Below are 12,995 nucleotides of genomic sequence, written 5' to 3'. Positions count from 1 at the left end.
GCAACTCGGCAATTACTACGTTGTATTTACAAGAGAACATGCAGAGGGAGAGAGGTCGTACTGATTCACTAAATACAATGGGAAAAAAGCCTAGATCTTGTGATCAATGTTTTATAATAACATCTGTAAAATTGTGGCTATATCGTTGTATTAATTTGATTAATAAATTAAATGAAGTGATACAAACCTCTGTAGCTTCAATGGACTTTTCATTATGAACATGAAACTGGGGCTGCATACATTTTAGTTTGTGATTAATAGTGTAATGTGGTTGATAGTGAATAAATATAGAAATTAGAAATAGATGTTTTTATGTAAAATGCACATCATTTAATTTAATTTGAAGTTTGATTACAGTGTTGAATAATAAAAATTAATAATACATACATAAATAAATAATAATAATAAATTGTTCTACATGTATTATTCTTTTGAATGTTTTATTTGTTAGGGTTTTTTTTTGTTTTACTTTCTGGCCACATATCTATGACTCTATGACACTGTGGTCCTATTTGTCCTGTTGTCGGACACACTGGATAACAACAACTATAACACTGGTAATAAATAGCAGTTACTGAATTATTTAAAAAAACAACAAGCCACGTTTTGCGCACGTGCAGCAGGAGAGGCGGTGGTGCCGCGTGTGTTCGTGGTGGAATGACCGCAAAGTGAAAATATGATTGAGGCCCCTTTAAGAGTTTTTTGGCCACTAAACTGTAGCGACACCAGCGTCGGTGCGTAAAGCGCATCATCCCTCCTGGATTCCGTCTGATGCTCGTACAGGCTGCTGCTGATTGGACACCACAACAGTGCGATGAGATTATTATCGCAGGCGTTACGTTTTAAACCTCTGGAAAAATAAATGAAGATGGATCATGTGCGGTTTTTGCAGCTTAGTGTAATGTGTTGAAAAGTACAGTAAATTACACAAAATGTAAAAATATCCCTAAAAGAAAAGACATAGGGTGCTTAGTTATTAATATTAGTGATTACAGATTTGGTGAATTTTTGTGTCGTAGACGTGTTTTTTGTTGAAGAAAAAAATAACAACAATTAGAAGAATTAACATTATTATTTATTATTTATTTGTAATATAATGAAAACAATATCATTAGATGATGCGCACGTGGCACATTGAATATCTATATTACGCATTAAAAATGACCTCTGAACGAAAAAAGACAAAGAAAATATTTTAGATCCTCAAAGTTCGGAGGAACGTGAAGCCGCGCGTTAAAGTTAGAGACATTTTAATAATTTTATTTTAACCAAGCCCCAGTTGGTTGATTATTTCGTTCCACGCAGAGACACATAATAAACGCACAGGCGCCTTTTGTAAAACGCCACTTTATTGTGGGGTGGTTTCGAGGCACACGACATGGGAGCGCAGATTTGCGTCTTAAAGAGGATTTAAGTCTATTAACAACAAAAGGCGCAGTTCATGGCACGAGGGAGAGACCTCGACGTGTGCGTCAGCCGCAGTGATGTGAAGCGCGCTCACTGATAAATGGAGAGACATCAAACCGAGTCATTATGGAGCTGAGATATGAGACTTTCACAGTGGCGGGCCGCTCTGGGCGGCAGACCCAGGGGATCACACTCCTCTCCCGGCCTTTTGTGTTTGTGTGCTGGACTGATGAACGACTTAGATAACGTGAAGCCATTATGTGCTCACTTATTCCCATGAAAACCCTGTAAATAGAGGCTACATTTTTTCACTGCTGATATCTATTGATTTGCAGCCCATTTTTGTAACAGTAAACCACGAAGGCTCACACGTGAATACGCAACAGGAACGCGGATTTTTAACAGTCAAATATTAATTACAGCATTATCTTATAAATTGTGTGACGCTGTTGAGTCTTTTCCTGCAGCATTTTTTATTGAAAAAAAAAAAACAAAGTTTATGGCCTAAACATATTTTTTTCGGATACTAAGTAAGTTTAACTTTAATATTGTGCTGTTTCAAGAAATATTTAAAATTGTGCAACCCTATATATTTGTAATTAATGAGCCACGTTCACATTCTGACATGATTTTTATGAATCTCACCACACAGGCAGCCTCTGGATTAGGGAATATAAACTCAATCCTTCTATAGTCATGTATGTGCAGATCAGCTTCAAAGCACATTTGTCAACTCAACAAACAATAACCCCAAAAAAGAGGGTATGTTATTAAAGGGGCGATCCCACAAACACTTGCACGTACAATCTAATTTTCTCAGCATTAATTAGACATATAGGCAACAGCCATACACGTGCTTTTTCACAGGAGTGAGCCATTTTAATGACCCCGTAATTCAATTAACCGCCTCCATCAGCTCCATCATTGATTTGTGGAAGAAGAAGAAGAAGAAGAAGAAGAAGAAGACGAAAACGAAGAAGAAGAAAAAGAAGGGGGAGGAGGAGGAGGGGAAAAAAAGCTGCTGAAAGTTGAATTTTGCAAAGTCGAGGCGGCCTGTAATTGCTCAAGACACAGATCGGAGAAAAGAGGGGGTGGGGGGGCTGGGCTGAGGTGGCCGTGTATAAATAGTGTGCTCTCAAATACACAGTCACAACAGCAGGAGTGATCTCACCTCCTCTCCACCCCTCCTATCTGCTGCCAGCCTCCAAACCAGAGCGCACATCCGCCTGTGTGTGTGTGTGTGAGAGAGAGAGAGACACAGAGAGAGAGCAAGCGAGAGTGTGTGTGAGAGTGTGTGTGTGTGTATGTGCAGACTGCACAGACGAAGGCACAAGGTAGATTCACGGTGGATTTCCCTGCGCAGGACTGAGCACTACTGAGCACGAGCCGAGCCGAGACCGAGCCATGGAAGAACTGACGGCATTCGTGTCGAAATCTTTCGATCAGAAAACCAAGGAGAGCAGCAAAGAGGCGATCACGTACAGGGAAGTTTTGGAGAGCGGCTTGACGAGGGCGAGGGAGCTGGGCAGCCCGGAGACAAACCTGCAGGACATAACGGAGAGCAGCCACTGCCCCGTGCATCTGTTCAAGGACCACGTCGACCTGGAAAAGGAGAAACTCAAGGACTTTAGTGTTTCGAGGGCGACAGAAGGTAAGGAGTGTTTCCCCCTTTTTTCATGTAATTTCTATTTGAACAAATGCACAGTTAAGGCTCGCGTCGGGGAAATGTCTCAAGTTCAGTTGTCCTGCATCGACATTTCTTTTTTCCCTTTGCTAATTCATGCGTAAAAGCAGTTTATTTTCCATCGCTTTACGAATTTATTTCGGGTAAATGGACATAATTTACGCATTATTCTTTTTTTTTAACTATAATTTTACAAAGCAGGAGGCGGATCCTGAGTCTGACCGTGATTTTAACTGTTTGGTGATTGTTTTCAGACCTCTAGCCTTTGGTCTAACGAAAAACAAAATCACATTTCATTTTTTTTTTTAAATAATATAATTATATCAATTGTATTTGCGGTGTGAGTTGCAATATCATTGTAATGGAGTTTAACATTTTATGACAACACAGAAATATTAGCTAATAATAATAATAATAATCATTATTATTTTTATTATTATTTTGAGTGTGCAAACATTTGCTACTTTAAAATTGCACATAGTTATAAAAATGATAGATCATATTTTATATTATATCTGGTATTATAACTACAGCGCTGTTCTCACACAGTTTTACCTGTAGCATGTTAAAACTGTCAAAGATTTACCCCGAAGTCAGACAAACTCCACTTTAAGCTGTTGACTTCTTGTAAATCAAAACAATCGGCTACTAAACACAATCAAAAATGTGTCATCCTTAACTTATGATATGTAAATCAAATGGTGTAGTCAAATTGTATATATGTAATTTTTTCTTCTTGTAACAATATTTTAAATAGAATGTTTTATGCAATATTTTGTATTATTCCTCCTTATATCCTGCAGACTTTTCGTTAAGGCTGCTTTTGTGTAGGATTTGAGGGTCATTTGATTGCTATTATTCGTATATTTAATCAAATGCTTTTTAGTTGCGGGGAAAAAATATATATAAACTTTTACACCAACAAACTACAAACAACAAAATGCGATTGAACGTATGAGTAGTTGCAGCAGTTGTCACGTCTGTTACTAATAATAACAGCATCACACTGATAACAGTGGTAATAGTGCTGCATAGCCCCAATTAAAATGGAATAATTTACAGTATATACTGACAGCTTGATACACTTTTACATAATGTTTCAAGGAAAAAAGAAAAGCATCAGACGAAAATGTTAGATATAACACGTTATTTTATGTAGCCTGAAGTAAAATCACTATGTTTTACCTGCATGAGTTAAAGGTCTAAATCTTATCCGTTTTAATCCGGGCTTAATTCTCGACTCTTGCCTTATTAAGCTCACATGGTGTGTGTTGACTGATTTGCTTTTATAAGGGCACTGACACACATAAGCACACTGACTTATGGAGGCTGGAAATGTGGAAATGCAGCCATAGGCCTCTCTTGAAGAATGAGTGTGTGTGTGTGTGCGTGTGTGTGTGTGTGACCTTTTCTGTCACAAACACTGACCTTGTCAGGACCAGTAGTCCTCATGGAGACCAAAACCTGGTCCTAATAAGAGAGAACCTCATTTCTGAGGAACTGGTTAACTTTAGTGCCAAGATTTAAATGGTGGTTAGGTTAAGGTTAGGGTCAGGTATTAACTGGTTATGGTTAAGGTTAGGGGGTAACTCTTTGCACACTGTCCAAATCAATGAAAGTCAGTGCTTTGCCCCAAGAAGAATCACATGTGTGTGTGTTGGGTCTATAGGGCCCCAGTTATAGGCCGCCATAGCACTGGGGCCCAGTAATGTACATGTGGTACGCATACGTGCGTTAAAGTGAGTGTGTGCGTGTGCGTGCGTAACGTGTGCCCATGGTTATGGCTCTGCGTCTCCCTCGGAACACTGTCGTGTCCAGCGTTTGAACGCATCTCCTGTCCATTTCCTCCCCAATCATGGGCCGTTTAACAGGGATTTACGAGTGTAAGGAGAAAAAGGAGGACGTGAAGTCGGAGGACGAGGACCCACAGGGCAAACTGAAGCAGCGGAGGAGTCGCACTAACTTCACCTTGGAGCAGCTGAACGAGCTGGAGCGGCTCTTCGACGAGACGCACTACCCGGACGCCTTTATGAGAGAGGAGCTGAGTCAGCGGCTGGGACTGTCCGAGGCCAGAGTGCAGGTGAGCATCTGTCCCTCCTGCACGTACTCACACTTTCCTTCTGCTTTCTTACGGCGAAGTCCTCTGTCAGTCACAGCCTTATTTGGTGCTTTGAAGGACATTATAGGTCATTTTCATAATGTGCATTATACTTCAATGCTGCGCCAACTTTTTTTGACGATGATAAACCATCAATTTAAAGAGCATTTTTATGTATAACTTTCGTAAACATGTCACTTTGAATAGGTAAACCAGACACTGTCACGAGATATGATTGATAAATCAACCACAAAGTTTAAATCTTAAAAAAAACATTTCTGCTAATTTATTTGGCGACCCCCAGAACATCTCTCTCGACTCATCTATGTAGGTTGTGCGAGTTACATTCATTGTTTCATAATTAAAAAAAATAATAATAAAAAAATAAAAATATAAAATAAATGCAGCTCATAAAGGAGGACAAGAAAGTGTTTTAATCTCCAGCATGTTCACACGTGAAAATATTAATACTATAAGACATTTGTATTCCGAGTATGTTTATACAGTGATGCATTTATTTACCTTTTTACTTTGTTCTAAAACAAATATTTAGTTTTTTGATTTTGGCCTCGCGTTGCTCACGTTATCAAGCGTTTAAAACATTTTTTTTAACAAATAAAATGCCATTTGTTTTAGTGACATTACAATGTTATTAAATTAAATAAGACTCTTTCGTTCTGCAACGTACACTAATATATATATATATATATATATATATATATATATATATATATATATATAAGTATATAAACAAAAAAAAGTTAAGAGCTAATTAGTCTCAAGGCAGATTGACAAAATCTGAAATATTTCTTGTAATATTCCTCTGTGGATTTACAGAGCACATGGTCCTTCACAGTAGATTTTTTTTTTTATCACTGTTGTTTCAATATCCTCGTGAGGACCCAGTATTTCAGTGACACTGCTTTAAAACTCTGTTAAATAAAAACCCAAAACATTGAACATTCACTGTTAACTATTTAAAATTTAGACTGAATATTTAACCACATTTGTCTAATAAGCGTCGTCTCTGGTGTAATCAACAAGATGTTGAAATGACTAGAATAATAATAAAAAGGAAAATTCTGTATTCATAAAGGCAGCGATATCAAACAAGTGCAGGGAATTACTCGGGATGTAACAACCAATATGAGCGTCCATCACTAGGCCTTTACTCCTATACGATCCCAGCAGGCTCGTGGATGTGAGTGGGTGGGGGAAAAAAAAACCCAACCAATGATTAAAATGAATGAAGAGCCTGAATGGCTGCTTCAGGGGACGCGCTCTTATGTCAACTCGTATCCCTCCTCATTTTCTTTGTAATATCTGCCATAGGCTTGATGTAGTGTCCCCATAAAAACAGATTAGAAATAACTCAATTCTGGCCCAACTCTGCTGCTGTTCTCTATCTAATCGGATGAATAAAAGCCACCGCAGAGCTTTATAAGCCCATCCACTCCTATTATATGAGCAAAACGTGGTCGGACCGCGATGCACTGCAGTTATCACTAATAAAGTGCACACCGCGTGTGAATTAATATTAATTGATGGTATAAACACGCTTGATCTATATAACCCTGACTGTGCGCGTTTTCTGTGATCAAAAACACGCGTCGTTTTTGCTCCTCGGGAGAAATAATAAACATGCTCATTTCTGGGCACTTTAACAGGACACAGAGACGCGTTCTTGTTTTTTTCTTTTTGTTTTTTTTCCCCTTCCTTCTGCGGCTGTGAGTGAGAGTGAAGTGCAGCAGGGGCTGTTGCAGGCTGTGAACCTGCGCTCCGAGCAGCTGTCAATGAATCTAATTGAAAGTTATGAGAGCTTGGTGAGGAGCAGGCAGTAATTCGGTTAGGACTAATATCTTTGGGTTTCTGGCGCGCTGCTAAATTAAATGTCATTATTCACTGTCTCTGATAAAAAATCAAAAAGGAAATGAGATTAGGGTATTTGTGAAGCGCATCATTGAGTGGCCCTTAATGAAGAAATAACTGTCTGAACCAGTGTAGTTCACTTTGCCTAACATACTGGCGCGTAATTGGAATTGATCTCGGGGCCCGTCTAATATTAGTCTTGATTTATCTGAGCTGGGATTACTGTGCGTCTATATGCAAAATCACCTGGGATTTTCATAAACATCATGTTTTTTTTTTGTTTTTTTGTCTAGCGTCATTTACCGCTGTACAACTCACCGGTCAAACAAACAGTCATCACAATGTACAGTGTCCTTATTTAATAATAATAATCATAACCAAAATAATTTTACTAATAATAATGGGTTGGTAGAAATCATATTTACGGTTCATTTATGATTAAATCGTATATGATAATATAAAAATATCAACACGTAGTGAAATAACTACATTTGTATGATAAATGTTATCTTCACGTCCTGTCCTCAGTCACTAATGTGCACTTTATTGACCGTGTTTCTGCTGCTGCTGCAGCTGCAGCCTCATCGACACAGTGTTGATCGTCGCCCCACGCGACTTAAAATGGCTTCACGGTACCTTTGATTCATCATCATCATCATCATCCTCGTCGTCGTCGTCGTCGTCATCGTCAGCCCGCGCGCCCTTTGTGGTCCGCTAATTCCGCATTTGTAAATGATAATCACTGCGAAGGTCGAGGGTGAGGGAGATAATGTTATTCAGCGAGGCAAATTAGGTTGATGATGATTAACAATAGGCCGCGTAGCCTCCAGCCCTGCAGCTTCAAAGACACTCAGCAAAACTGGGAAGTGCAGGTTAATGAGGGATGTATTTGTACTCGTATTGTTCTTTTCATTTTAAAAATAACTTGACGAAATATCACCATTTTATATTCATTTTATCGCTTTAATATTCCCCATCTTCCTCACGGAAAACGTGGTTATTTGCTGCTGATTTTATTGCTCATTTTGTGTTTATTACCTAACACCATTATGTTCTCATAAGAATTAACTGTGAGACTCAATAAGAGGTTTATAAAGTTTTAAAGGACCATGTGGTTATTTCATCATCTTTTTAATTTCCTGGCTTATTTTTTTTCCAAAGGACTCTCTGTTTTTACATTACCATTGTATGTATATATATATATATATATATATATATATATATATATACATGGAGAAATAAGATTATTTTCTTTACTGGCTACATAGTAGAAAGTATTGAAATAACATTTGGTGTATACAATAAAACAAATGAGATCAGACTTTGATTTGTCTAATGGATCATTTTCTTTTCCAATGCCAGGTTTGGTTTCAGAACAGAAGAGCAAAGTGTCGAAAACAGGAAAACCAAATGCACAAAGGTAAGTGTCACTTCCTTGCACCTTCTGAATGATATTAGATTTTTTTCTCCTTTTTTCTTCCTTTCTGGGTTATTTTTAGTTGTACAATTTGACACTGTATTTAACCGTTTTTAACTGCATGTGGAAAAAACAAATCTATGACCTCCTCATCTCACATAACAACAACTGTCTGGCTGTCTGACAGACATCTTTCCCTTCACTCCAGGTGTTATTCTGGGCAGTGGCAGTCACCTCGACGCTTGCAGAGTAGCACCCTATGTCAATATGGGTGCCCTACGGATGCCCTTCCAACAGGTAGGCCATGATCTCCTATTTTTAGCAGAGGCTGATGACACTTGGAACATTTAGATTGTATTGATTTAATCTTGATTTTAAACTCAGGAATCAATTGAGGGAATCCCTCCCTTCCAAAGACACAAAGCAGACATTTGATAAAATAACACAAGTAAACACAAACACACTGATAAAAAAAAGTGTCACTTAAAACCGTCTCAGGCTGTTCGTTGGGCATATGCCTTAAATAATCAAGTGATACAAAACAATTGAGTTTTTTACATGGATGAATGAATCAGGCTGTATCAAATACGTAGAAGTTAAACATGCAGGCAAAATTTCAAGTTGATTGCTTACAGCATCCTGAGATGGTTGGGTGACGACTGAGGAATCTGTAATGGAACTACATGTATGTGTTTCTCAGAGTCAAAGTCGGCCTTCTATATTTGTACATCCACATGAATCTAGGCCATGTGTAGCTATTAGACGCGAGTGATAAGACACCCAGTGGATGTGTGTGTGTGTGTGTGTCAGAGTGGGAGGGAGCAGCTCAGACCTCAGTGCACCTTTCACCTACTGGCTGTGTGGAGAGGTTCAGGCTGTACAGGCAGAGGAGAAGAGAGGTGGACAGACATTTGATCTGCTGCTTTCTGCTTTTTGTGTCCCCGCTGCTTTGTTGTCTGCTTGACCCCTCGTGAAAAGCAGCGGCCTAATTAAGCCAACGGTGCAGCACATAAAAGAGATGATGAAAGCGAGGAATGGAGTCGACTCTTATGGATATTGGCATTGAGCTGCACTGGCAGAGGTGGAGGCTTGCGGCCTGCATACAGAGAGAGGCTCACCGTTTAAGGTCGAAACAAGCAGTGGGCCTGCAATGCAGCATTATGAATATAAAACAAGTGAATGGCTGGTCTTTTGTTGAATAAGGTGTAGTCTGATGGTTGAATCTGGCCTGAAACCGTTGAGTCATGTGACTCCTTCTCTTCCTTCATTAGTATTCACTAACAATTAAAGAAAAACTGCCACAGTCGTCGTTAAAATCTCGGAGCGTGCACGTGTAAATAAAGATATAACACACACCCTCATGCACAGACATGTTAAACCTTCACCACCCAGTTGTTAGGGCAGCGTTCGTTTCCCCCAAACAAGACTGCTTCACAAAAGTCAACCGCCAGCTTTCTGAATCGGTTTTCTGTGATTTTATCACATGTTTTCCAACCACAATTCTGGAAATGATTGGTCACAGCTGCAGTTTATCACCTGACTGTTGGTAAATGAGATACTGTGTGGAGATGCAGTCTGCAGGAGGTTTTATTTGGATACTGTTGCAGCGCTGCTGAGCAACGATACATTTGTGGTTCAATTGAAGACCTACAAGTCATTTTCAGTACTTTTTAGGCCAATATGAAAGGGGGCAAAGTGAAAAATAATATTTAGTCAAGTTAAAACTTTGACTTCATATCATTCTATTTTGGTTGGAGAAGAAAGCATGAAATATTTTCGTTTTCCCACTTCTTCCTGTGGTGTTTGAAACACATGAGAAATGGCAACAGGCTCAGTTCTCTCCCTCAGAAGTGAGTGGATGCTTAATTTTCACCTACTTCTTATAAAATAATTGCCAAGAATGTGAAAACTGATATTCTATGCTCCTTATGGTTTCTTTTTTCCCCTTGACTCAGGAATATGTCTGGATAAATATTTATAAGTCCAAATATGTGAATGTCTTTTTAGTGCAAAATTGTTTATTTATGCAATTGAATACATAATCAGGATAACAAGACTGCATATTTCCAAGGGTATAACCGAGTCCTCAGTCTGAATTAAACAAATCTGTTCTGGGCCCTAGAAAGACTTTGATTCTGGATGATTAAATTGGATGTGGTGTCTGAAAGCAATGTATGATTCATTAACTTTTAGAATCGCTGACATGAAAAAAGGACTAAAGCAGAGAACTATTTTCTTAGAAAACACACTGTAAGCAACAGCTTTGAGGGGGTAACATTTGAGGGGGAATTTAATAGTGTCAGACTGTGAAACCTGAATCCTTGACCTACACACACACACACACACACAGACATGCGCGTATGTGGCCTGAGGCGTTGATGCTGACTAACTTTACATTTTGCTGTCCTGCAGGTCCAAGCCCAGCTCCAGTTGGATGGAGTCACCCACTCCCACCCCCATCTGCACCCTCACCTGACTGCTCACGCTCCCTACCTGATGTTCCCTCCCCCTCCCTTCGGACTACCAATCGCATCTCTCGCAGACTCAGCCTCTGCAGCGGCAGCAGTGGCGGCAGCTGCCAAAAGCAACAGCAAGAACTCGAGCATCGCCGACCTGCGACTCAAGGCAAGAAAACACACCGAGGCTCTGGGACTCTGACCCCACCGGGCTGCCCCTCCGCTCGCCTGATGCCCATAATCGCCTCTCATACAAGACTGGGCCTGTGAAAGGGCCGTGACACTCACAGCTAAAACTAAACTAAACAAAAACACTGAGTGAGATTGAAAGAGAGGAACACATACACAGAGAGGGGGGAGAGAGAGTGTGTGTGAGAGAGACAGGGGGAGAACAGTGGAGGAAGAAAATAAGAAGGAGGAGGGAGTGAGAAAATTGTCACAAAACCAGCTGCCAAAACAAACCACTTGTAGAGAACGGTAATTAAATACCAATGAAATCACCTTTTACTTTTCGCCCAACAGGCAGGACTTCTGCGGGGCCAGTGGCTCAGTCCACTCCAGGCACAGATCACATCCCAAGGACCGTACAAACACATGTGGATGTCTGTGTGAGGGCCGGGCCGGGGCCCTGTCACACCAGAAGACGTTAGAACAAAGCAAACTGGCAGGCAGCAGCAGGGCCTAAAGCAGAGCCTTGCTGCCGCTGGCTGCCGCCATGTTGACAATGCAAAGGGGTTGAGCATGTGGGAAGCAGACTCACGCACCACTTCACCGACGCATTGGAACAACTCTCACCTTTATGCCCCCCCAAAACCCACACCTCATGAGAAAAATGAAGAAAAAAAAAGTTTAAAAAAAAAAGAGGCCATATTTGTCTCCAACCACTGTGTTCCCTGCTGCTGCCAAGTGCATGAGCTCTAATGGAGGACCATTCTGGGACTGGCCTCTATCCACACCTGACACAATCGCTCGACAACTGTTTTTAACACTGCCATTCAACACGTCCACAAACCCCCAATCCCCCCCCCCCCACACACACATCTTCAAAATGAACGGTCTCTATTACGGTTTGATATCCTTCTTCTCATGGACTTGTGCTATAGTGAAAGCAACAACTCCTTTTTTTCTTGTTGCTGCAGAGGGGAGAGACATTATTCCGTGTTGCTGGGCATGTGTTGGCGAGATTTGGTTTGCTTTTTTTTTTCCTAACAGTGTTCTCCCTCTGTCTTTATTCTTTCTTTCTGTTTGTTGGGTTGTATCCTGGGTAAAGAAATGAAGATAGCCTTTGCACTTCAGGTCTTGTATGTGGGTGTTTACAAATGGCACTACAAGCAGATACTACTTTGCTAATTATGAGGGGGAGGGGAATTTGATATCGTCATGTGATCAGCAAAAAGGACATTATCTTGGATAAAGGGTATAATTGCGATTTTTCTTTTTTGTAATTCTGAAAAAAAAGAAGAAAGCATCAGTCAAACTGAAATGCAATGGTGTGCAGTTTAAGTGCAATACTGTAAATAGCAAAAAAGTAAAAACAGCTAGCAGTTAGTTGTCAACGATAAAGAGACCCAATGATTTTCTGTTGCTTTCATGCACTGTTGCAGTGTTACATTTCTTTGCCAAACACGCCAGTTTTTCTACAGCAGTGTATATTTTGTTGAGTTGGAGAGAGGTTCCTTGAAACCAGGTGCCATATCGCACCAAAACCTCCTATGTATTCAAACTGTTTTGTATGCATCAGGTGCATTTGCCTCTTGTTGAGGAAGACATGAGAACATTTTTCTGAGCTGCAGAAATAAAAAAAAACAATTCTCTTTGCTACTCCATTTACCTGAAAGAAAATCCATTTTACGATTGGATGTTGGGAAATCATCATAATAAAATCCACAAATCAGCAATGTAATCCAAACCAAGCAGTTTACAATAGAATTCCCTTATTTCTGCATGTTATATGTGACATTTCATTGTTGATTTCAAAAACAATTCAGACTGTATTTAACAAATTCTTCCAGCCATGGTGGATGTTTTTGTTTTTTTTTATGTTTTGGAATTCAAAGATGATTT

General features: G+C 39.9%; 1 protein-coding gene across 2 annotated transcripts; it reads left to right on the top strand.

The window, feature by feature from the left end:
- The first annotated feature begins 2,570 nt into the window (after positions 1-2,570).
- On the top strand, positions 2,571-11,603 carry shox (shox homeobox). 2 transcript variants are annotated; one of them, XM_058623290.1, is made up of 6 exons: positions 2,571-3,058; positions 4,963-5,171; positions 8,421-8,478; positions 8,684-8,772; positions 10,888-11,100; positions 11,454-11,603. In XM_058623290.1, exons 1-6 carry the CDS (start codon positions 2,812-2,814, stop codon positions 11,541-11,543), a joined length of 906 nt encoding a protein of 301 aa, XP_058479273.1. In that variant the 5' UTR covers positions 2,571-2,811; the 3' UTR covers positions 11,544-11,603. The 2 variants fall into 2 exon arrangements, with proteins under 2 accessions (XP_058479273.1, XP_058479272.1); XM_058623289.1 differs by having other exon boundaries at positions 8,663-8,772.
- The last annotated feature ends 1,392 nt before the right edge of the window (positions 11,604-12,995 follow it).

Source organism: Solea solea, chromosome 2, assembly GCF_958295425.1.
Source record: "Solea solea chromosome 2, fSolSol10.1, whole genome shotgun sequence".
NCBI lineage: Eukaryota > Metazoa > Chordata > Actinopteri > Pleuronectiformes > Soleidae > Solea > Solea solea.
This window is presented reverse-complemented; position numbering and strand designations above follow the sequence as displayed.

Coding starts and splice junctions, on each gene's coding strand:
- shox (XM_058623289.1), top strand. CDS start 2,812: ATGGAAGAACTGACGGCATTCGTGTCGAAATCTTTCGATCAGAAAACC. Junction 8,773..10,887: donor TACGGATGCCCTTCCAACAG/GTAGGCCATGAT, acceptor GCTGTCCTGCAG/GTCCAAGCCCAGCTCCAGTT. Junction 11,101..11,453: donor TCGCCGACCTGCGACTCAAG/GCAAGAAAACAC, acceptor TTCGCCCAACAG/GCAGGACTTCTGCGGGGCCA.